A 21,612-nucleotide genomic window follows, 5' to 3' on the forward strand; every position below is an offset into this window, starting at 1 on the left:
TTTTAAAAATTTTTTTAATCTTCGACGGCTAAAAAAAGCTATCCCTTAATAATCAAACCTTCATTCAAAATTTGACTAAATCACACTAACATAAATTGACTTCCACACGGAGACACAGAATTTCATGTAAACTGAATCACTATATATTTTAATATGCTTTTCCTTAGTTTGAAAGGGAGTTAGTTACGCTCTGCCTACCCTACCCCTATTTAAAAAATCTAACAAAAATAAAGACAAAACCAAAGAATAAGATTTTCTCCATATTTAAAAATTAAAAAAAGAAAGAAAGAAACTAACCAATTCCAGTGATTAATAGTATAATACTAATTACGATTAAAGAAATAGTGAATTATTAATTGTTCGTTCCTTTTTAAGCCAGCAAGGCATGTTAAATGTTTCGTACGTCACTCCCGAGGAGAGTTTCAAGAGCAGAGGAAAGGCCTGGAAAACATTTTCATTGCTGAAAACAAGAATGAGTTCAATCACCGGTCAGTTCTTGATCCAGCGCCCACGATTCAATCATGTTTACTTGGAAAACAGTAGCTTTCATTTACCAAAGCAAGTTCAGTTCCCAGTTTTGCCACTAAATTCCGATGTTCCTGTCCCTGTCGGTTCCATTTCTCAGTGTAAGTTTTCTTCTTGTTTGGCCTTTAATTTACGTTTATTTAGCCACTTAATTCTCTGGGTTATGCTTTCAAAGCCTTTTCTTTTCATTCTTTGTGTGTGCCTGTTCTATCTTGCAGTTGGGAGCTCTAGACCTTTGGTGTGTAAATGTGCATCAGAGAAACTTTCAGGTTCTTTTGAAAGGGATCCGGGTCAGGAATATGGACTCGAATCAAATCAGGTGCTCATGTTGCTGCTATAGTAGTTTTCAAAATTGGGCTAAACTGAACTTCCTGGCAATCATTGTAGTTGGATGGTCATACTTGGTTCAAAGAGTATTCCTGCTTTTCTATTTGCTACAATTTTATTCAAGTTACCTAATACTTTAAGGTCAAACTTCATAGACTGGGTTTGATGCCCAAATCCTAAATTTGATAACTTTTATTCTGTTAAATGAAGTATGGGTTTTCTTAGCACTGATGCTCGAAGTTGTAAATTTATGGTCATTGATTTACTTGTAGACATTTGGCATTATCAATTAATTTTGGGCAAAAATTGATAGTACTTCTTGTGTATGTGTTGTTTCAGAGGGTTAAACAGAGGAAGGCTTCTATAGTGGAGATTTTGAAGCAATCCAATTCCATTCTGCCTCATGTTGTCCTTGCTAGTACAATTTTGGCTCTTGTCTATCCGCCTTCTTTCACATGGTTTACCAGCAGGTCATTAGCTGATTCTTTGTATGGCTTTGTTGTCCACACTATGCATTTTCACGCATTTGCTTTAGGGTGGCAATAAATGTGGAAGGTGTGAATTTTCATGCTCAGTTTCCACTTCTGTTTGCTTAAGCTATCCCTTTCAAATCATTTCAGTTCATTCATTCCTTTTCTCTTAGTTATGTATAAGATACACTACAACTATTTGAGGCCAGAACCTAAAGCAAGTGATAAATCAACAAAGTTTATGCAACAAAAAGTTCCACTATCCAATGAGTACATTCAACTTTGGGACTGATCTTAGCTTATGCTTTTGTTATTTCATCGCTTTCTAGGTATTATGCCCCTGCATTAGGGTTTCTGATGTTTGCAGTGGGGGTTAATTCCAGCGAGAAGAATTTCATTGAAGCATTCAAAAGACCAGATGCTATTTTTGCTGGTTATGTTGGCCAATTTCTCATGAAGCCTCTACTTGGATATATTTTTGGAATGATTGCCGTGACAGTGTTTCGTCTTCCTACTCCCTTAGGTGGGTTTATGTCTATCTTTATGGTCAATTCTATAAGAAATTAGTTCTGTCTATCTTACCTTCGAATCTGGAGAGTTTATACAATGTGGATCTGTGAATCAGGTGCAGGGATTATGTTGGTATCCTGTGTCAGTGGTGCCCAGCTCTCAAATTATGCTACCTTTCTGACAGATCCACCACTGGCTCCCTTAAGTATCGTTATGACATCATTATCTACTGCTACTGCAGTTTTTGTTACACCAATGTTGTCTCTCCTGCTTATTGGAAAAAGACTGCCAGTTGATGTCATGGGAATGGTCTCTAGCATTCTGCAGATTGTTATTGCACCTATTGCAGCAGGGTTGCTTCTGAATCGGTGATGCTCTAACCCCGGTTAAATATGTGAAGCAATGATATCTTTTAGGAAGTTCTTATCTCTCTTATTTTTCTGCAGTTTGTTCCCTCATCTTTGTGCAGCCATCAGGCCTTTTTTGCCTCCGCTTTCTGTACTTGATACAGCTTTCTGTGTTGGAGCGCCACTTGCTATTAACATTAATTCGGTTTTGTCCCCTTTTGGTTTAACTGTTTCATTGCTCATTGTTGCATTCCATTTATCGGCATTTATTGCTGGTTATTTCCTTAGTGGTTTTGTTTTTCATAAGGCACCTGATGTGAAAGCATTGCAAAGAACTCTATCCTTTGAGACAGGTGAGAACTCTTTTTCTTTTCCCTGTTGTTGTTAGTTTGCAATATTGCTAATATGTTTCCTTTTGCAGGAATGCAAAGCAGTCTTCTGGCACTTGCACTTGCTAATAGGTTCTTCCAAGATCCACTTGTGGGTGTGCCTCCAGCTATCTCTGTAAGTCAATTTGTTATCTTTTCCCCTTATTGCCCCTTTACAAAGGAACCAAATGCAAATCATGTTAACTTTTTGTCCAAAAGATTAGGAAACTTTTCTTTCAGTGTCAGTTTGAAGATGGATACTTTCATAAGAGACTGTTAAGAAGGGGTTCCCTTTTTGCATTGAGTTCCTATTTGCTTGTTGTAGCTTGAACAATCTGAAGAAGGAATATTTGCTCACCAGGGTGGTTCCTTAAGTGAATGGATTCGTTATTCATAATGGTGAACAAACTTGTTTCATTGCTTTACATTCCATACCCCCATCTTCTCAACCGTTTTCTGCTTACTTTGAAGTTCCAAATAGTTAGTTCTGTTGAAGACGAATTGCTCATAACTTAATCTTTAACTGCCCCTTTTCTGGCTTTATATATTAATTAGCATTTTGTGTGTCGCGTGTAAGATTATAACAAATGTCAAGTTGTTGTTTTTTCTGTGTTTCCCTGGATTTGCAGACAGTAATCATGTCTCTGATGGGCTTCTCTCTGGTCATGCTTTGGGCAAAGAAAAAGGAATAACCGGACAATGAAGAGTTCATTGAATTGGCGAGTTTGTCGATTCTTTATACGATGCATGATATTTGCTGCGAAACAGAGTTGAAAAATGGTATCATTGTAGGACAGAGGGAGTGCACCCTCAGAACATCTCCTGAGAATAGAATGGAAATCTCTTGTACTTTAGTGTAGGGTTCATTCATGACTAACCGGGAAGTAGAATTTTTCTTTCTTTTCGTTAATATTGCTGAATCAAGTTTTTACTATTAGGTGATTTGGAGTACCATGCTCCTTGCTTAGGTCAATGTAAAATGTAAGCAACATGGTTCTCCATAGCAGGTTACATAAATGGAAGCCACTTGAAGAAAAAGTGGGTTATGCTTTGGATGCTTTCCTTGCCCAAGATTTCAGATAAATTTTAGGGTGAAATATTCAAATACTCTCTAAATTTTGATTAAAATTAATCGAAAGTTTATTAATTTGAAAAATAGATACTTCACTCTAAAAACTTTAACCCTGTTAATAGAAAAAATGAAAAAACTAAAATACCTTTCTCTCTTTCTTTCAACATTTTTCTTTTTTTCAAACATTAACCGATCAATGGTACTCCCTTACGTCGACTGGTCATCTCATGATCAGATCTAGCACTCTTCAATGCTGAGGAACGTCGAATCTGACTCCCTTCAAGGAGAGCTTAGCACTCCCTTGAGAGAGCACGAAAGCTCCGTCAGCAGAGGGTACTTTAGATCTGGTCGGAGGAGGAGGTAAGATTTTTTTTAAAGAGAAAAAATTAAAAATGAAAAATAAATTTTTTTATAATGTTGTAATTTTTGATATGTTCAAAAATAAAATTGTTCAAAAAATATTATCATGTCAATAAATTAATAAATATTTTTTAAAAAAATTTAATAATTAATTTTATATATTTAATAATTAATATTCTTTTAAGATGGAGTATCTATTTTTTAAACTTAGAGTGTATGGATTTTGGAACTCTTTTCTTTAACATTTTCTTTCTTGTTCAAAAGCATACATTCTTTTCTTGTTCTAAAATTTAATTCCTAAAATCGAATTTTATACCAATATAAATAAATTTTCCATCATAAAACCTTAGTCAATCTGTTTTGTCTATTTCTAATAAAATTTATGAATTATTTAACAATTTTTTTACTATATACTATACACATTGAATTTACCGTTTTGGAGGTTAGAAATTCCATTATGAGTATTTCATTAGTTTCACAAATTTCAAATCACAGCCTCATCTAAACCTTATCTCCAAAACTGCCCCAACCATTTAATAAACTTCTCAAATGAGTCGTTATTAACGACTAGAACTAACAAGTCTACCAAAGAATAAGAATCCGACCAACTAAAATACTCACCGCCAAAATCTCCAGCAATGGCGACAACTACCTTACTCTGCTACCCAAAACCCATTTTCGAACAAGCTCATTCCACTCCAACTCTTCATAAACCCAAAATTCCTCAAAAAACCAGGCATCTGACCAGAAAGGTTTCAGGTCGCCGCTTAATTTGGAACCAGGAAACCGTTGTTGGTCTAGTCGGTTCGGGTCTGGTTTTGGCGCTTGTGGATCCCGCTTTGGCCTCCGAGTTGCCGCCGTTGTTGCTGGGTTCTTCTTTGCAGCTTAGCGAACCCGCTAATGCCTTGTCTCTGCCCACATGGGCCATACATGTCTCCAGCGTTGTCGAATGGTGAGGATTTTTGCTTCAGTATTTTGTAAGATTTTTTTTTTAAAATGTGATGGGTCTTTGCGAATTTGGTCTATTTTTCTTTTTCACGGGTAGTTTGCTAAAAACTGGTTTTTTTTTTTTGTGTTTATGGTTTTTAATGGGATTATCCAAGCTTAGTTTAGTTGCGCATAACGGAAGGGAAATTCTGCGAAACAAATTAAGATGTGAGATATCATTAAAAATTATCACCTCAACTGCATTCATCCATGTAAAATTCACATGGTTGGAAGGGCTATGTAATAATTCCTCTTAAGGATGTGCATTAGGCCGCAACTTGATAAAACAGTATAGATAGTTGTGATTCCTTTTGAACTTTGAACTGATATCATGGTTCAGTCTGCGTCTTGGTTGCTATGTTAATGAGGTTATCTTGTCAAAAGGATTACAGCAATGGCTTTGGTTTGGAAATATGGAGAGAAATCTGGGTTTGAATCATGGAAGGGTCTCTCTTGGGGTATGGTGAGTTGTTCTTCTTAGCCTTGTAAGTTCTGGTATTTTTGTTTAGTCTATCATTGTTTAGATCAGTCTTGTATTGATGCCTATACAATGAAGTTCTTTGTCATGGAACCAGTTTTGTTAATCTGCTGTAAAGTGGTTCACTATGACAACGTGTTCATACTATCATTAAGACTGTAGTTGATTGGAAACCAGAATGTACCGAGTTTTTGCAAATAGATCTATTTTCTGAATTCATTAAGTTTACAGTTTAACTCAAAAGCAAGCATTTTGCTTGCATGAGCTCCTTTCTCTTTTGGTAGTTAGGTTTATGCAGTGATTCTGTTCTATAGCTTCTTTGTTGCATATGGGCTAGCCTAATCTTGTCGGCTGAATTTTTCACTTTAGTCAGCATTCATTCTTTGAATACAGGTTTCTGATAAGAATTCTCAACCAATCAAAGCGTAGCCTTGATTACGACTTATTTGATGCATTCAACATAATGTACTTGTTTACAGAAAACATTATTTCTTAGGTGTGATTGCACTTTAAGAATCTCTTTTCAAATTTGTATACCATACAATGCACTGCCTTCTGATTTAGCATGTGCATCAATGTCTTTTTTTCCGACTTCCTTTAGGTTGAATTAGATCAAAATAGTAGAGGATCTACTTTGCCCCTTACTCTTGTCGGGAAATCCTTCCACTAGATCCATTTACCCATTACGGAGGATGGGGTCATGCCTGTTTTCTGAACTCAATATCATTAACTTGAGTGATATGCTATTGCTGGTTTCTGAATTCTGATTTAGTTTCTTATCAAGCATCTATGAATTAAGTTCCCGTTTTCACCCGATATAATCATTTGTTTAAGGTACCTCTACTCGGTGGAGCATTTTGTGCATGCACATGGCATTTCTTTTACAATTCTGAATCTCTTGAGGTAAGAAGGTTCTCTGCTTTCTTTGTCCTTTAGATGGAAACATGCAAAGACAAGTTTGAATTAATTGAGATACAGGGAAGTGTTGGTAAGGAAACACTCAGATGATACTTTTGGCTTACATTGATTCACGGGCAAGTGTCTATTTCTGTAGTTTTAACTCCTGAATACCTATCATGAAGAAAGTATTATATTACGATTACAAATAGACAAATTACAGAAAAATTTGCATTGAAAATTGTGAATGTTTCAATCGAGAAACCAGAAATTTAAGAATTTCACACATACCCAAAGACAAATATATTACTACTGCAACCAGAAACATGGCAAATAAATACAGCCAGCTCATCTTTGCCTCACTCTTTTTGTGAATATAACGTTTGATAAAAAAAATCACTTGGAAATAACCTAGTTTACCTATTTTATACTTCTTGAAGGGTGGAATTCTGTTATTGCCTAGTAGTGTTGGACCCGCATTACACGGGATAAATATAGTGCCTGAACTTTGGGGCTAATGAATTTGGAATCTACCAGGAAATATGACCTAGAAATATGCATCATAGTATCAGATAAATTGCTGTTATGCATAGTCTTATCAGTCACCATAAATTAGTCTCATCTTTCATAAAAGCCATAATAAAAGAATAACTTCTGACCCTCTACCCATTTCATTCAGGTTATGACTTTTGCTACGCATTCCTATATGTTCTGCCTAATTCAGTGTATGCATCAGAAGATCATAGCCTGACTAGCGAATAGGCTGCTTTGCAGATGACTAATATTTCTATCTTGTGAGCTTGTGTGCTTGATTTGAACGGCATGAGTATTGATCCATTCTGCCAATATTGAGTTGTAGGTATTGGTGGCTCTTCAGGCTGCCCTGACAGTAATCGGTAATGCCACAATGTGTTTTGCTGCATTTCGTATCTGCAATTTATCAGACAAACGTGCCCAGAAGCTATGAAGCTACCGCAACTATAATCCACTGAATGTGCCTGAAGGAATATTGCCCACCGCTATCCTTTCATTGGAGAGCTAAATTAGGCCAGCTGCTATTTTTACAACAATAGCCATTATTGTTTACCTTTTGCAGAAAGGAAATAACTTGGCAGGCTGGAAGCTTACGGATTAGCGACAAACAAGATTTTCACCAGGGAAAAACGTTGTGTTACCTACCCTTTAAACAAATGGAAAGCATTTTGCTCTCATGCTTGTTTAAGAGTGGCTGAAAGGAGCCTGAGAGTCAAATGTTATCATGTCTTGAGCTGTGTCTATAATAATGAAAGCCTCTCCCTTGTTGAGCCGGCTCAGTTTGTCAACCCACCGGTTTGACTTAAGCCTCTCTCTGGTTGGATTTAAATTACAAACTTTTCTTTTGAAAAAAGATTTAGTTAACACCTATTGCACTTTTCAATATCTTATTTCTTGTTTTCCGAGTAGCTTATTATGTAATCTGATTTTCTTGTCCAACTATAATTTCTTATTTGACTGATATGCTACATTAACTTGAAGATTTCTTTGAACAATGTTAAATTGCAATCATGAGCTGTTGACATGTAAAGGAAAATACAAGGACAATAAGGGGAGACAAAGATGCCAGATTGGACGCTAAACAAAACAAAGGGGTTTGAGCAAAACAGGGAAGCTGCAAGGGCTTAGGGCTTACGTTTAAAAGCAGTGTCCCCGAAGATTTAAGCTAGAGAATCTATGAACGTTGGTAGAGTGGTGAGCCTTTGTTGGTTGGAGGTCTTCATCTTTTATCCTTAATTTCTCTTCACAGGGATAAACTGAACTTAGTTATTCGAGAAAACCAAAACTAATGCCGAAACAAAACAGGGTTTATAGATTGATTTTGTCGCTCATTTACTCGGCGAAACCTCATTCGAAGATCAGCAACCCAAACGACTCCTCCAATGTTGAGCAGACTCATTCACACTAAAGCCCTACCAGAGTAAGCTTAATCTCCATGGCAAAGAAACCGTGATTGCGGCCAAAGCATTCATAACAAAAGTTTCATGGCAAAAGCATAGGTAACATACTTAAATGCAAGTTTTCTCCAATGGTGATTACCAAATGGATCGATCATCACATAAGGAATACCGCGCTTTAGGATGGTTGATGGTCTTTAACTAACCATATACATGTGATAGGTTTTCACAAAAACTAACGCGTTTGTCAGGCAAACTATATGGCGAGTGTTGACTAGATGTCAAACACAACATGGCAAGTTGCAACCAGGATACTACTCGGAGAACCGCAAGGATACTTAGCCTACATGGTAAGTACTCTTGACTCTAAAGAACCATGAATCTGTCATCGGAATACGATTACCACCAGGAAAATTCTTTTAACCGCCTAGTTAAAAATGACGATCATACGATAATACTGATAGAGAGCAGAATTTACTCCTTTATCCATCCCATACGCGGAAACATTTATGGAAGAACTGCATTACTCGTTTCATTTGCTGAATCAACCTACCCTTTTGGAAACTGATAAAAATCTGTGGCCTTACCATCTGACATGACCCTTCCATTCTAACCCTATATTTCTGCCTTTAATTCCACTTTTCCTTGCGGAAAAAAGCCAAAATAGTGGTACAAAACTAATCAATATTTTTGGCGAAACTTTGAAATTACATCATTTATCTTAATAATACTCGAGTTAAAAGCAAAATATCATGTTACTCCAGATTCCTAACATACATCACCAAAGAAAAGGAGGGGGAAAGCTTTAGAAAGACTAGAAAGAGAATATATAGGGAGAAGGGAAGGATTGCAGATAATTCGTTCATAAACTCCATCAGTGATTTCGCAGAAGAAGCAAAAGGGTGGAGGAAAAACGATCCAAATGAGGGAACTTCTTCTGAAACTCAGACATTAAGGCTAAGTTTTCTTGATGGAGAAGATTGGCTTTCTTCCTTAACTTCTCATTCTCTTCAATAATACTTTGGTTCTCCAAGTAGAGCTTCAAGTTCAGTAGTTCCATGTCTTTCTCCACCTTCTCTTCGCATCTTTTCCTGCATAAAAAAAAAAAAAAATTTGTTTGCGTTAGAACCATATGTAACATATATGCATGCATATACACACCACTCGGAAAAAAGTAGGCGTAGAAATATTTATATACCTGGAAAGCCTGTAAATTTGAACTTTAGATTGTTTTGATCTATGCCTTCTCTTTGAAGAAGCAGAGATGGTTGGGCTCCAATCCATGTTGTTACACATCCTTCTATGATTTCTTTCTATTGAAGGAGTAGTAAAATTGATTCGATGAATGAGAAGAAGATAAAGAAGATGGAAAAGTAAGGTTATATTGAAAATGATGAGGGGAAGTTGAGAGAAAATAGGGGATATAAGCTCCTATAAATAGAGTTGGTTTATGTTGTTTTATGACACTTGCATCATGTGGTGGGCTGGTGGCTATGGAAATGAGAGAAAGGAAGAAAAGAGGGAGGGATTTCTTTTCGGTTGTAATGATGGCAGGTGGACTCATGATTGCAAAGGCAAGCAACCAAATGTTGATCAATGAGCAAGAAAAAGCCCGATAGAAGATGGAAGGTTCTATGCCTCCACGTCCCTCTCCACCCTCAACTCAATTAATAACTCTCTTATGTTGAATAACAAAGTTAAGACTCCCAATTAAATTGCCAATAGAAAACAAGTATTAAGTTAAACATATTGTTGATTAATCCCTAGTCTTGTTTTTAGTTTCCTCTCATGTTTGGCATGCATCAAGGTATCACATATGAAAATATCTGCCAAATGGATAGAACCCCACAGCCTACTGACATGGCTCCATGCAACTTGAGATTCAGAGTAATTAATCTTGCATTTCCCATGTGCCATCAAAATAGTGTCCTTAGTCCGACCTGTCCTTGTTTAAAACTATGATCTTTTACCTAATCCTTTTTTCCTCTAGATTGAATTATTTTTATTCCTTCTCATCCTTTTACGTGCATTCCATTCATATGTTCTACACATGGACCTAAATACTTTTTGAGAAGAAGATATCTTCAAATTACATGATCATTATTGAATTTCTTTATCACCTTTTTCTGGCAATGAGATGGATATATATATATATATATAGCCTTTATGGAAGGATCCTCTTAATGAGCTAGATGAGATTAATTGGGGGTAGATAGCCAATTCAAGCAGTAATATAATAATTGATGGACAACTAAAAACCCCGGATTGTAAATTTTCTTTTCTTCTTTTATTTTCTAGCTGTCTATCACTCTTTCCTTGTGCCACGGATTCTTTGGTCTTTTGTTAGTTAGCTGTTTCTCAGGCAAACCAGATGACATGTCCTCTCATATTGTTAGATGAAGCTGTCAAAATGTCATCATTTTACACCATTAATGATTTATTTTGTGTTCATCGGTAATTCTACACATGTTGAGTTCGATGGTGGACACTGGACACAGACATCAGCTAGTTAACTCGTACAACTTCAATCTCCACAACAGAAAAACTGCATCATTTGCCAATTGCAAGTAGTTTTATACCTGGGGTTATCTCGACTGTAAAGATGGAGGTGTTAATATTAACATTTTTTCCTGGGATCGCAATTTGCAGTGAAAGTCATCCGCTTGGATATGGTGCAGATGGTTAGGCTAATTACAAGTGGCTTCATGGCATCACCTGGCCTTAGGGGCCCAGCTTTGGGAATTGTAGGACTGGCTAGTTAAAGCTAATGGGTTAGAGGCTTGTGGACCATTAGAATGGGGGAAGGTGGCATGGCATCTTCAACTTCATGCCTTCTCCCACCCATTTTTTTATCTCTCATGATACTTGGTTTGAACACAGATATCTAAGAGTCAAACCTCATATTGAAGGCCTGAGAAAAGAAAGCCCCATCAACTTTTAATTTTCTCAACGTTTTCATGACAGAATATAATGATGATAATATGTTTGTGTATGCATTTTGGATATTCATACAAATTAACAAACAGACACAGCTAGCAATGTGTTTTTCTTTTTTTGCCTTTTTATGTCATAGTTCAGGGAATTGCACTTACCAATTAGTCCTATTGAGCACAAATTCTTGACACTTCTTTTTTCTTATTTATTAAGCTGCAAAATGACAAGTAATTGTGTTAATTTGTCCAATTATCCCTATACCTACCATCTTTGCAAGGCTTAAACCAGAAAAGAACCTTGACCTTCCTTGTAAAACGAGGTACCACCCATATTGTTAAAACTTTTATCTTCCTTTTAATTTTCTTGTCCACCCTTTTACAAAAAGGTAAGGTAGAATTATAAGCATAGTGATTGATGTAGTTGAGTTAGGTTATAAATAAATACTTATAACATGCTTTGGTGGACTTTCTGCACGGTTCACAGCTTTCTGCTATTAGGCAATTATCACATTAACCCACTCTTGAAGATTTATGAAGATGGACACCTTGGTTCTTTTGACTTGTGCTGCTGCTTAATCATAGTTGATGAATTTGGCTATCAATTATCAATCTTCACATGTGTGCTCATTTGCAACTCATGAACAGATAATGAAAAGAACCAGAGTAATCAATGGATCTCACCAGCAATTTTCATTTGGTGAAAAACCCAAGGAGATGGCATCATTCCAATCTTGTTATCTTTAGGTAGGGATGGACTTAAAATTTTGGTTTCATGAACTTAATTATTCTGGCTTCCCTTTATCTCTTTCTTCATCAGCACACTTAAATGATACTATGAATCAAACTGTTATTATTGGCAATGGAAGATGTAGTTAAAAAATTCAACCATGAAAAACATGAATCATTTGAAGTTTATGCACAGCTAAGATATGCATGTGACTATAGAGTACATATATATATATATATATATAATGAAAAATGGAAATGGAAGTATAAGATTATGAGAGTACATTATTCAGAAAGAGTCATAATGATTCCATTTTGAACTAAGAAAGTTGGGGCAACTGAGAGAGAATACTAGACATACTCAAAGCTTCACTTATTTCTTCTTTTACTACACCTACTAAACTTGGTGATGAATGTGAGGCAATAGATATCAGATACAATAGTCAACAATAGAATGAATATCTATGTGTATAGATATATATGACTTCCCTTGTTTCTTCTTTTCTTTTCTTATTCTTGTTCCTCTTCAAGTGTCCTGAAAGATTGTACACTCCATTGTTTTTGACGTATTAGCTCTCACAACATGAATCAATCATGGTGGCTGCTTATTAATCCCACGTATATGGGTCCACCTCTGCCTCCATATTGATCATCCATTCTCATCAATTGCCGTGTCAAATCCATCCCAAAAAAATAATAATAATCCATCTCTCTCTCTCTCTCTCTCAGCTGTTGTACTGCAATCGATTGCTCTCGTTCGTATTGGTGTATGCACATTCATCATCAACATCATCATCTCCCTCTAGCTAGCTAAGGCACATTACCATCTAGCATCATAGTCAAGACATCATGGCCATTTTGATACTAGAAGTTTTTGGTGTGTCTTATTTGTCAACATGTATATTATGATCTATTCTTGTGCAAGGTTATGTAATACATACGCTACGCATTGTCAGACTTTGCTTTGATATATTTATCTATATATATATATATATATATTTATTTTCCACACATACTACCATTAATACATAGGGATATTTAAGGAAACTATTTTTGTTTGATAGTTAAAATTCTTCGCACCCAAAAATCATTCGAAGGACCTGAGCTGTATCAGCAGCATATATATATATATATATATATATATATAGTAATTCAGTTATTGTCTGCAACCATTTGAAAGGAGATAGTAGGCTAAGTTCGGAGATGGGAACAGGGGGAGAGAAGGAAAGGGATATAATGATTGCCTCTGCCCACGTAATCTCCATTATCAGAGCTCTCTCCTGCTTAAGGGTCAGGAACAATAGAGATTGCCATTTACAAAGCACAAAGCAACTGCTAAAATTGATGGCAAATTATGGGGTTGCTGAAACTAAAATGTTGTTGCCAAAATTATTGCTCTGTGCTTTTATAATTGCATCTGCTTCAGTCAAACAAAAACTGGATGGCTCTTACTATTGCTTGCCCCAACCTTTTTAAATATGCATGTTTAATTCTACAATTCAATTGAGGAGATAACTCTAAAGAGCTGACAACTTGACTGACACTGCTTTCTTCGTTTCTTTTTTTTTTTTTTTTTTTGGCCTTTTTGAGTATTGTAATAGAGAACACCATACCACACAGTACCACACAGTATAATTACAAGATGGTTTGACGATGGGTTTTTTCACATTTTGTAAGTTACTTGATGTAGTAAAAGTAAAATTATAAGATGGTTTTTTTTAACTTCTTAATTACTGAAGGCTCTTACAATTTTTAATTTTCTATATATCTGGGCCGCCCATATAACATTGGATCTTGTGAGTGGGCTTCGTAGGTGGGCTTTCTTTTTCCCCATCATTTCTCTGTTGCCCCATTTCTGAATTCTGTTTTTCCCGGCCAGAAGCCCGTTTCCGAATTCAATCCCTGCGGATCTAAGCAAACCCGAAAATGTAAATAAATTAATTCATTTTAAATTAAAAAATATTTTGATATTTTGAATAAAATTAATAAATTAATTTCTTAGAAAAATAAAATTTATTCACAAAATTATTAATTTTAAAAAACTTAATATAGTCAGTTGAAATCTGACATAAGAACAGAGTCACTGATTTGGAAAGGAAAATTTTAATTAAATTCTTTTTAAAAAGTCACTAATATTGTCCTTGACTTAATAATAGAAGTATTATTGTTTTTTTAATAAATAAAAAATCATTGCTTCATATAAAAAAAATAATAGAGTAATTTTTTTTCCCAAAAAAAAATACAACCACTTAGGAGTTACTAATTAGGGTAAGCGCGAAGTATCTATCAAGGTGACAAAAGAACTTGAAAAATCATAACTTTAATTAACACATTAAGAAAAAATCCAAAGTGAATAGTTTTCTGACTCCATTATAAATGTCAGACAATTTTAGATCAATTGTTTTATAACAATAATAATAATAATCTCAACAATTTTTCTCTCTCTATTAACTCCACGACCAAGCATGATGGAACGGTTTTCTAACTTATTAACATTTTATAACACTTACATGGCTTTTTATAATAATTTAAGTGATTTTTTTTCAAAATTATTAATTTTATTATATAAAGATACTGCTTGAATTTATTAGAGTCTTAATATCACGTTAAATGTTTTAAAATAAATAAATAAAATATTTTAATTCATATCAAACAAGTAAAAAAATTTTGAAAACTTTATAAATATGAACGCTACATATTTTATTAAAATAATTTTTTTAAAAAATAATAGTGATTTCGTGATAAAATAAATCTATTTATCTTAAGTTTTCTTATATTCTTTTTTCTTATTTTCATTGTTTTTTGTTGCTTTAAGAACCTTTCTTTTTATTAACTGATTTTAGTGTTTTAATATTGACGCAAATTTAATGAATGATGTACTCCAATGTTCAAAATCATACAAAATTAAATAAAAATCTCGAAATATGAAATAAACACCTCCATACAATTGAGGGAGAGGAGAATGTTGAGTTCGAATTGACAAATGAGTAAACATTTCCATAAAATATCCATAATGATATGCATATTCATTGGCTTAAGTTTTTTATTATGTTATTACCAGTCAAATATTTTTTTATATATATTCAAACATTTAATTTAATAACTAACGTTGCTCTCATATTTAAAATCATTCTCTAAATCAAAAGGAAAATGTTGATATAGAAAAAAATTAAGAGGATAGATAGCCACTACCATATGTCATAATTAATCTATGCTTACCAGAACAATAATTAATTAATATGGACAGTGGAAGAGATAATTAGAGAATGAATAGAGAGCAATGAGTCAATATATAGTTATTTTATTTTCTTTAGCCCACTGTATATAAAAAAAAAGGCGAAAACAATTGGAAAAAATCCATTGCTAGACTTCTTCAATTAAATAGTAAAGATAATAAAAAATTAAATGAGAAAAAATGAATATCATTCAATTTCAATTGGATCTCACTTGGTCCGGTTCTGTACCCCACAATTGGACCGGGTTCGCCGTAAACGTTGCATCGGGAAGAGGCGTGTCAATGAAGGGAGCGTAAAGAGCAGAGTCGCTTTCTGAAAGCAACTTTTATTAAGTTAAAAAACAATTCTATATTAACAACTTCTATAATAATTTCCTGAAGGCTCGTTCTGAAAGACCGGGTGTCCCACTGCCACATCACTGACCGTCAGATGATGGAATTCTTGACGTCACCACAAAATCAGGATTAGATCAGGCAGCTCAGATTTAGACTCTCATCGTAATACCGTGGACCCTTGCCACGCCGACATAAAACCGTGGGTGCCGTAGAAACAAAACCAAACCAAAAAAAAAAAAAAACCATTTAAAGTTAAAAACCAAACCGAAGGCTCCGTTTTGGGTTTGGTTTTTAGTTTTTGCGAGTTTCAGTTTCGTTTTCGTTTCCCCTTCTGTTCTCTTCTGTTTCTGTTCCGGTTGTTTCCACCTTAAAAAAAAAAAATCGGGATTTTCTGCTGTTTCTATAATTTTTTTACCTATTAAATTCAGGACTTGAAAATAATCTCATCATCGTCTGCGATTTTTTCACATCGATCGACGCCGACCGGAGAAAAATAAAACGACAAACAAATAACCTCCGATTATCGAATTAGCGAGGTATGTTTCACAGTTTTCATTTTCCGATTAGAGTGTTGATTTTTTCCCTCTGGGTTTTCATGTTTATCGATTGTAGAAATTTTAGGTGAATTTTTTTTTATCGATTTTATTGGACTTGCAATCAACGGTGGCTGTTCCAAGTTTTCTGATGGATGGCTGAGATTAAATAGGGATTTTTATGTATTAATTTAGGAGATCGAAAATTTTTTCAGGATTCTTCAGGAATGCTCCCGATTATCGGTGGAGTTTGGGTTGAAGCGGTTGTCTAAAGACGAAATTACCCTTCTTTTTTGTTTACTGTCTCAGGGTTTTGTTTGTACTTTTAATTTTCTTTTTTTCCAAGTTCCGTTCTGATTTGATTTTGTCTCCTCCTAGTTTGAGAATGCTACGCAATTTATGAACTTGACGATAATACCCTTTAGAGTCCGGTGTAGCCAGCTTTAAAGAACATTTAGGTGAAGGGGATTTTCGTCAAATAAAACTTAAAATCGCATTATTTTTAGGATTAAGAAAATAATCAAAATCTATATATATTCTGATTGCGAAGCTCGTTGGGTTATCCAACTTTAACCCGTTCTGATTCTCCGTGAAAATCAAGAAGAGAAAAAACCCTTTGACTAAACCCTAATCCTACTTTCTTATCTTGATCGTAGAAACCAAAGCAAAGCAGACAGAAAAAGAAAGGAAACCATGGGTTCTGAACAGAATGAAGGAACCAGCTTTCCACCATCCGAGCCCAAACTTTGCGCCAACGGCTGCGGGTTTTTTGGCACGGCGGCGAATGTGAACCTCTGCTCCAAGTGTTACCGAGACCTCCGGGTCGGGGAGGAGCAAGCTGCCAAGGCAAAAGCTGCCATGGAGAAATCCCTCAGTGTCAAAACGAAGCAGGAAGATGTGGTTGTGGAGACGATATTGGACGTTAAGCCTGTCGAGGAGCTGCTTCATGTGGGTTCCTCATCGACGGCGATTGAGCAACCGGCTGTTGTTGCTGCTGGTAACGAACAGGCGGAGCCAAAGGTGTCCAACAGGTGCTTTATATGCAGAAAGAAGGTTGGGTTGACTGGGTTTAAGTGCAGGTGCGGGAGTACATTCTGTGGCGAGCACCGGTACCCGGAAAAACACGAGTGCTCGTTTGATTTCAAGGGTGCTGGACGGGATGCGATTGCCAAGGCAAATCCTGTTGTTAAAGCTGATAAGGTGGAGAGGTTCTGAGAAGGGACTTGGGAGTCTTGGAGGCAGTTTGCGTGAGTCGGTGTTCTTGAATGGATTTGCCGTTTCTTTCTTGCCCTTTTGGCTTCTGGAGGGTTCTATTAGATTTAGGGTTAGTGGAAAAATTGCGGGGTGTTTTAATGTTCTTGTTAGTGTTTGTGGGGGTGCGGATGGTTGGACGGTATTGGGGCGGCGGCTTAGGATGATTCCATAATAAAAATGGATCAATGAATGTTTAGCTTTCATTTCGCTTTTTAATGTTTCTGGCTTGATCCTTCTCATATATATCTATATTTATTAGGTATAATTATATATAATAATTTTTATGCTATCTACTTCATATGTTTGTTAGATTAAAATTTTATCTAATTTCCTAATAATTGGTAGAAAGGTTGTGGATCTCATGGAAATTCTAAGCACCACAGTCTGGTTTTTACCATGCTTAATATCAGAATGTGCCTTGTGGTGAAATACCAGTTCTATTTTCGTTGTCTACCATTATTCAAACACAGAAAGGTCTGTTTTCCGCCCCGGTTTTACCTCCTTTATAATTCTTTATTCGTTTACTTCCAATGTCCTTTCTCACTTACCTGCAGCATCTGGTTATTGCATCATAGAGGCTGTACAAAGTTTATCAACCCTTTCCCTTTTATTGCTCCGTGATCCTCTACCAGACCTGCCTTTTGACATATGTCTATAGCTACATCCTAATTCATTAAAGTTTCTGAAATTTTTAGCCAGGTAATGTAGTATATAATTCTTGGAATGGAATCTGTCCCTGTTGTTGAATTAGGTAGCCTGGATGGCAAGAATCACCTCCTTTCCGTTGTTATATCTTGCAGGAAGGCTGTTTAACTGCATCAGTCCCTTACTCCTCCCTTAAGGACTGCCCTTGGTCTAATAAGCCATGCGGCTACATGTAAAACTGTCCTTTCTCCTAACCAGACTGCGCCCGTCGTACCCTTAACCCAATTCATCACGATTCTGAGCCTTAGCTGTGGTTGGTAGGACTTGATTCTCTAGTATCACCGATCAGTCCTATTCATCCCTTCAAGACTGTACCTGGTCTAGTAAGCCATGCGGCTACCTGTAAACTGTCCTTTCTCCTTACCATCCTGTCCCCACCGTACCCTCGACCCAATTCATCACGACTCTGAACCTTAGCTTTGTTAGGAGTTTATTTCTCTGCTATGACCTATTTCTTGGAGGAGCAGGTCTAAAATCACAGCCTGAGAATCTTCTGTTTAACTCAGTTCGGAATTCTTAGAATGTGAATCGATTAAGTCAGAGATCATCTTTGTCCCCTTGTCTTTTGTGGGAAAAATGACCACAGTTAACATTCTTATAACAGCTCAATCTTGCCTAAGATGAGCTTTTCATTCTCAACATTCAACTTTTTATTTTCGAATAGTTTCTCAACATTCAACTTAACCAACAGGTTCTGGCGGGTAAACCTCATTTAACTAAAAGTTTCTTTGCATTTTCCACTTTAACTTTTAATCTCAAATTCGACTGGTAGATATGGGCCTGGTCGGGAGGAGGGAGCAATTGCCATTGCATAGAAAGAACTTCTGTAGTGCATATGACATTATCTTCCTAGAATCTTGCACTTTCAAACTCTAAGGCCTCATTCCAGGAATCGGTAACCGTTGTTGACTGTACTAAAGCAGTTTTAGAGTTGGATTATGAATTCCCCATTAAAAGATTTTCACTTATTGGGTCAATGGCCTTGTTGAGTATGTATCATACCGTGATACTTGCAAGTAATGGTTCCTAAATCCTCCATAATTTGATGGATGATGAGCAAAGCAGAGAACCTCCATTAATAAGGTTGTAACTTTTAAATGCGACAAACAATTAACAACTACAATACTTCGCCATCCAAAATTATACACAAAGAAAGAGAATATCGTGGAATGGTCAGTCATAAAAATTTAGTACGAACTTTTTAATGTTAGGTGGTGAGATATAAGGATACGATCTGTACGCAGTGAGCGGTGGAACAAAGAAAAGTTGTGGAGTATTCTGCTATGATTTTAATAGATTTCATGCAGTTCCCACTGGGAAATTCCATTTCATTTGGCCAATCAACTTCAATGACAACCCTGAAAAAGGAAACAAGCACACGCGCATGCTCTCGCCACCAAACACAACCCAACTCCAAAGGATTTTAGGCCTGAACTGGAAACTGTCCGAACCCAACTTTTTTTTTTTTTTGAAAGTTCTGTCTGAACCCAACTGGACGACTAGGAACATGTGCCTGAAACTCATGGCACATCATGTGCTCTGAGCAAAGAATTCGTGCAAGTTGATCGAGGATGCAACCAATCTTGTCACTGGCCACTCACTTGCTGTTTAAACCAAGTAGCAGATTTTTGGCGGAATGGGAGGGGTGAAAAAAGAGTTGCTCAGAAGAAGAATGATTATTGGTACTTGATAAGAACAGTCGGGGTGTATACCGATTTCAACATATCCTTTTGAATATATACAAGGAACGAAATGAATGATAGGCACCAGTAGAATAACAATACTTTGAACAAGGGCGGTGGCTTTAATTTTGTTTCTAAATGTGCAAAATCATCATAATATTATTGTCACTTGGTGGTAATCCTGTCCAGGACTTTTCTGCTATAATACTGAAACATATCATGTGGCAGGCACCACTCTCACAATGTTTTCACTGGGCCTTCGTCTCTTTTTGACTCATTATTTCATTAAATATTGCTGAATAGTTTTCCAAGCACCACTTGCTTATGCAGTGATTTTGGTCGTTGCATCAATACCAATCCATTTGCTTAGATGTTCCTGTTCAATGCAGTGCAGAACATCTAATTTCAAGTAAACCCTTTTGAGGCGTTTCAGGAAGCAGGACCACCATCTCTGAGCTTTTGATTGAAGAGTCCCAATCAGGACAAAGGTGAAGTAGTTGTAAAAAATAAATAAAAAGTTGTTCATAAGGCCTGCAGGGTGGTGGTGGATCAGGCCACCATAAGGCCTGCGGTGGTGGAGCAGAACTTGCTCATTCTCTCTTTCCTTCCCTGAATTAAAAAAAAAAAAAAAGAACTGGGTAGGATGACTTGCAATGACATTCAACAGTGAAGGACATCTCTCTATCAAATTGAGGGGATTCGTTTCGCTCCTTTTTTTTCTTTCCCACTTTCCATTAGACTTTTAGATAAAGCTCACTTCACTTTCCGTAATTTCATCGGAATTCATGATGTAAGATATTCCACTGACAAATTGTGCCCATGGGGCCGTACCCACCTTCTCGGACCATGTTGATGTTGCCAGGGAAGAAAACTTGACTTCCATTACTGTTTATGCACATCTTCATTATTAATATAATGCCCATTTTATGCTTGTGCATTTATGAATATCCTTATTCCTTACTGATCAAAAAGGTCTAAGTTCATAATCTTTCTAAAATTGGGATTTGATTTGGTAATAGTTCTACATGGATTAGGAACTTTTAAACTTAAACATGATTGATTCCGGGTTTTAATTCATCTCTTTAACCTTTTAACCAAACAATTATAGCCTCTACATTAATGAATCATTAAGCAAAGATGGATTATTTCTAATTGCCACCTTTTGTGGGGATTTTTTTTTTATTTGTAAAAAGGAAAGAAAGAGATCTTAATATTTATACGGTCTTACATATTTCTAGTCTTTTGCTTGGCTCATGTGTAGCAAAAGTTTTAATTAGATGTTGACTTAGGATTGCTTGATTAATCACAAAACACAAAGTCCCATCTGTTTGAAGCATAATGCAGTCCCCTATGGTGTACAATCTTTGTCAAGTGTCATTCAAAAAGGAGCAAAATGTTGCTCTGAAATGATATTTTCCCTTTAGGTTGCTCAAACTCACCCTGCCTAATGACGGGTCAATTCGACATTTTAACCACTGGAAGGGGTGGAGAGCAAGTTCAAGTGTTGACATGTTACATATTCTTCGAAGACACACTAAATTTAGTTAGGTAGGCATCTGCCGGGACCTCCGACCATGGGAACTGCACATCGCCATCTCTTGAAAGGTGATTTTGGCTTCACACAACCACAAGTTAAGTCCATACAAATTGAATGTACAATAGGGTTCCCTCACCCACAATCAGAAAATAATTAGGAGCAAAGGATTAATTATTGGCTACACGTAAATTTATTACTAAAATCTATTATGAATTGTAGAAGGAAGAATTTACTCTTTTTCCAGCAAGTTAAAAACCAAGGAAAGAAGGATAGTTACTACCTAGTCATTGAACAAGAAAACAAGTAAACTGAAAGCAGCCTACTTTGTACCTTATGGTGGGGTGGGTCAGGGTTTACCCAAGACCTAAGCAAACTATACTTTCTTCCTTGCCCCTTTAT

General features: G+C 36.1%; 4 protein-coding genes across 7 annotated transcripts; 3 read left to right on the top strand and 1 right to left on the bottom strand.

Moving 5' to 3' along the window:
* Positions 1–385: 385 nt before the first annotated feature.
* Positions 386–3,644, top strand: LOC110415915 (putative sodium/metabolite cotransporter BASS6, chloroplastic). 3 transcript variants are annotated; one of them, XM_021427711.2, is made up of 9 exons: positions 386–626; positions 744–844; positions 1,192–1,322; positions 1,706–1,845; positions 1,948–2,200; positions 2,279–2,532; positions 2,601–2,683; positions 2,873–2,946; positions 3,177–3,644. In XM_021427711.2, exons 1-8 carry the CDS (start codon positions 386–388, stop codon positions 2,942–2,944), a joined length of 1,275 nt encoding a protein of 424 aa, XP_021283386.1. In that variant the 3' UTR covers positions 2,945–2,946; positions 3,177–3,644. The 3 variants fall into 3 exon arrangements, with proteins under 3 accessions (XP_021283386.1, XP_021283370.1, XP_021283378.1); XM_021427695.2 differs by having other exon boundaries at positions 387–626; positions 1,652–1,845; XM_021427703.2 differs by lacking the exon at positions 2,873–2,946 and having other exon boundaries at positions 387–626; positions 1,652–1,845.
* An 848-nt stretch (positions 3,645–4,492) lies between these two features.
* Positions 4,493–7,783, top strand: LOC110423747 (YCF49-like protein). Of its 2 annotated transcripts, XM_089785355.1 has the most exons (5): positions 4,493–4,931; positions 5,351–5,429; positions 6,279–6,347; positions 7,021–7,066; positions 7,201–7,783. In XM_089785355.1, the coding sequence occupies exons 1-5, from the start codon at positions 4,618–4,620 to the stop codon at positions 7,239–7,241; spliced, it is 549 nt and encodes a 182-aa protein (XP_089641481.1). In that variant the 5' UTR covers positions 4,493–4,617; the 3' UTR covers positions 7,242–7,783. The 2 variants fall into 2 exon arrangements, with proteins under 2 accessions (XP_089641481.1, XP_021293762.1); XM_021438087.2 differs by lacking the exon at positions 7,021–7,066 and having other exon boundaries at positions 4,501–4,931.
* Positions 7,784–8,778: 995 nt separating this feature from the next.
* On the bottom strand, positions 8,779–9,755 carry LOC110423759 (protein LITTLE ZIPPER 1-like). Its single transcript, XM_021438108.2, has 2 exons — positions 9,471–9,755; positions 8,779–9,363 (listed from the first exon to the last, which is right to left on the bottom strand). The coding sequence occupies exons 1-2, from the start codon at positions 9,566–9,568 to the stop codon at positions 9,147–9,149; spliced, it is 315 nt and encodes a 104-aa protein (XP_021293783.1). The 5' UTR covers positions 9,569–9,755; the 3' UTR covers positions 8,779–9,146.
* Positions 9,756–15,724: 5,969 nt separating this feature from the next.
* On the top strand, positions 15,725–17,587 carry LOC110413661 (A20/AN1-like zinc finger family protein). The gene is made up of 2 exons (XM_021424574.2): positions 15,725–16,038; positions 16,692–17,587. Exon 2 carries the CDS (start codon positions 16,729–16,731, stop codon positions 17,248–17,250), a length of 522 nt encoding a protein of 173 aa, XP_021280249.1. The 5' UTR covers positions 15,725–16,038; positions 16,692–16,728; the 3' UTR covers positions 17,251–17,587.
* The last annotated feature ends 4,025 nt before the right edge of the window (positions 17,588–21,612 follow it).

Source organism: Theobroma umbraticum, unplaced genomic scaffold (genome assembly GCF_002168275.2).
Source record: "Theobroma umbraticum cultivar Fairchild unplaced genomic scaffold, ASM216827v3 scaffold_30.0, whole genome shotgun sequence".
Lineage (NCBI taxonomy): Eukaryota > Viridiplantae > Streptophyta > Magnoliopsida > Malvales > Malvaceae > Theobroma > Theobroma umbraticum.

Coding starts and splice junctions, on each gene's coding strand:
- LOC110415915 (XM_021427711.2), top strand. CDS start 386: ATGTTAAATGTTTCGTACGTCACTCCCGAGGAGAGTTTCAAGAGCAGA. Junction 627..743: donor TGTCGGTTCCATTTCTCAGT/GTAAGTTTTCTT, acceptor TCTATCTTGCAG/TTGGGAGCTCTAGACCTTTG. Junction 1,323..1,705: donor TTCACATGGTTTACCAGCAG/GTCATTAGCTGA, acceptor GGTTAATTCCAG/CGAGAAGAATTTCATTGAAG.
- LOC110423747 (XM_021438087.2), top strand. CDS start 4,618: ATGGCGACAACTACCTTACTCTGCTACCCAAAACCCATTTTCGAACAA. Junction 4,932..5,350: donor GTCTCCAGCGTTGTCGAATG/GTGAGGATTTTT, acceptor TCTTGTCAAAAG/GATTACAGCAATGGCTTTGG. Junction 6,348..7,200: donor ACAATTCTGAATCTCTTGAG/GTAAGAAGGTTC, acceptor ATTGAGTTGTAG/GTATTGGTGGCTCTTCAGGC.
- LOC110423759 (XM_021438108.2), bottom strand. CDS start 9,568: ATGTGTAACAACATGGATTGGAGCCCAACCATCTCTGCTTCTTCAAAG. Junction 9,364..9,470: donor CAAATTTACAGGCTTTCCAG/GTATATAAATAT, acceptor TTTTTTATGCAG/GAAAAGATGCGAAGAGAAGG.
- LOC110413661 (XM_021424574.2), top strand. CDS start 16,729: ATGGGTTCTGAACAGAATGAAGGAACCAGCTTTCCACCATCCGAGCCC.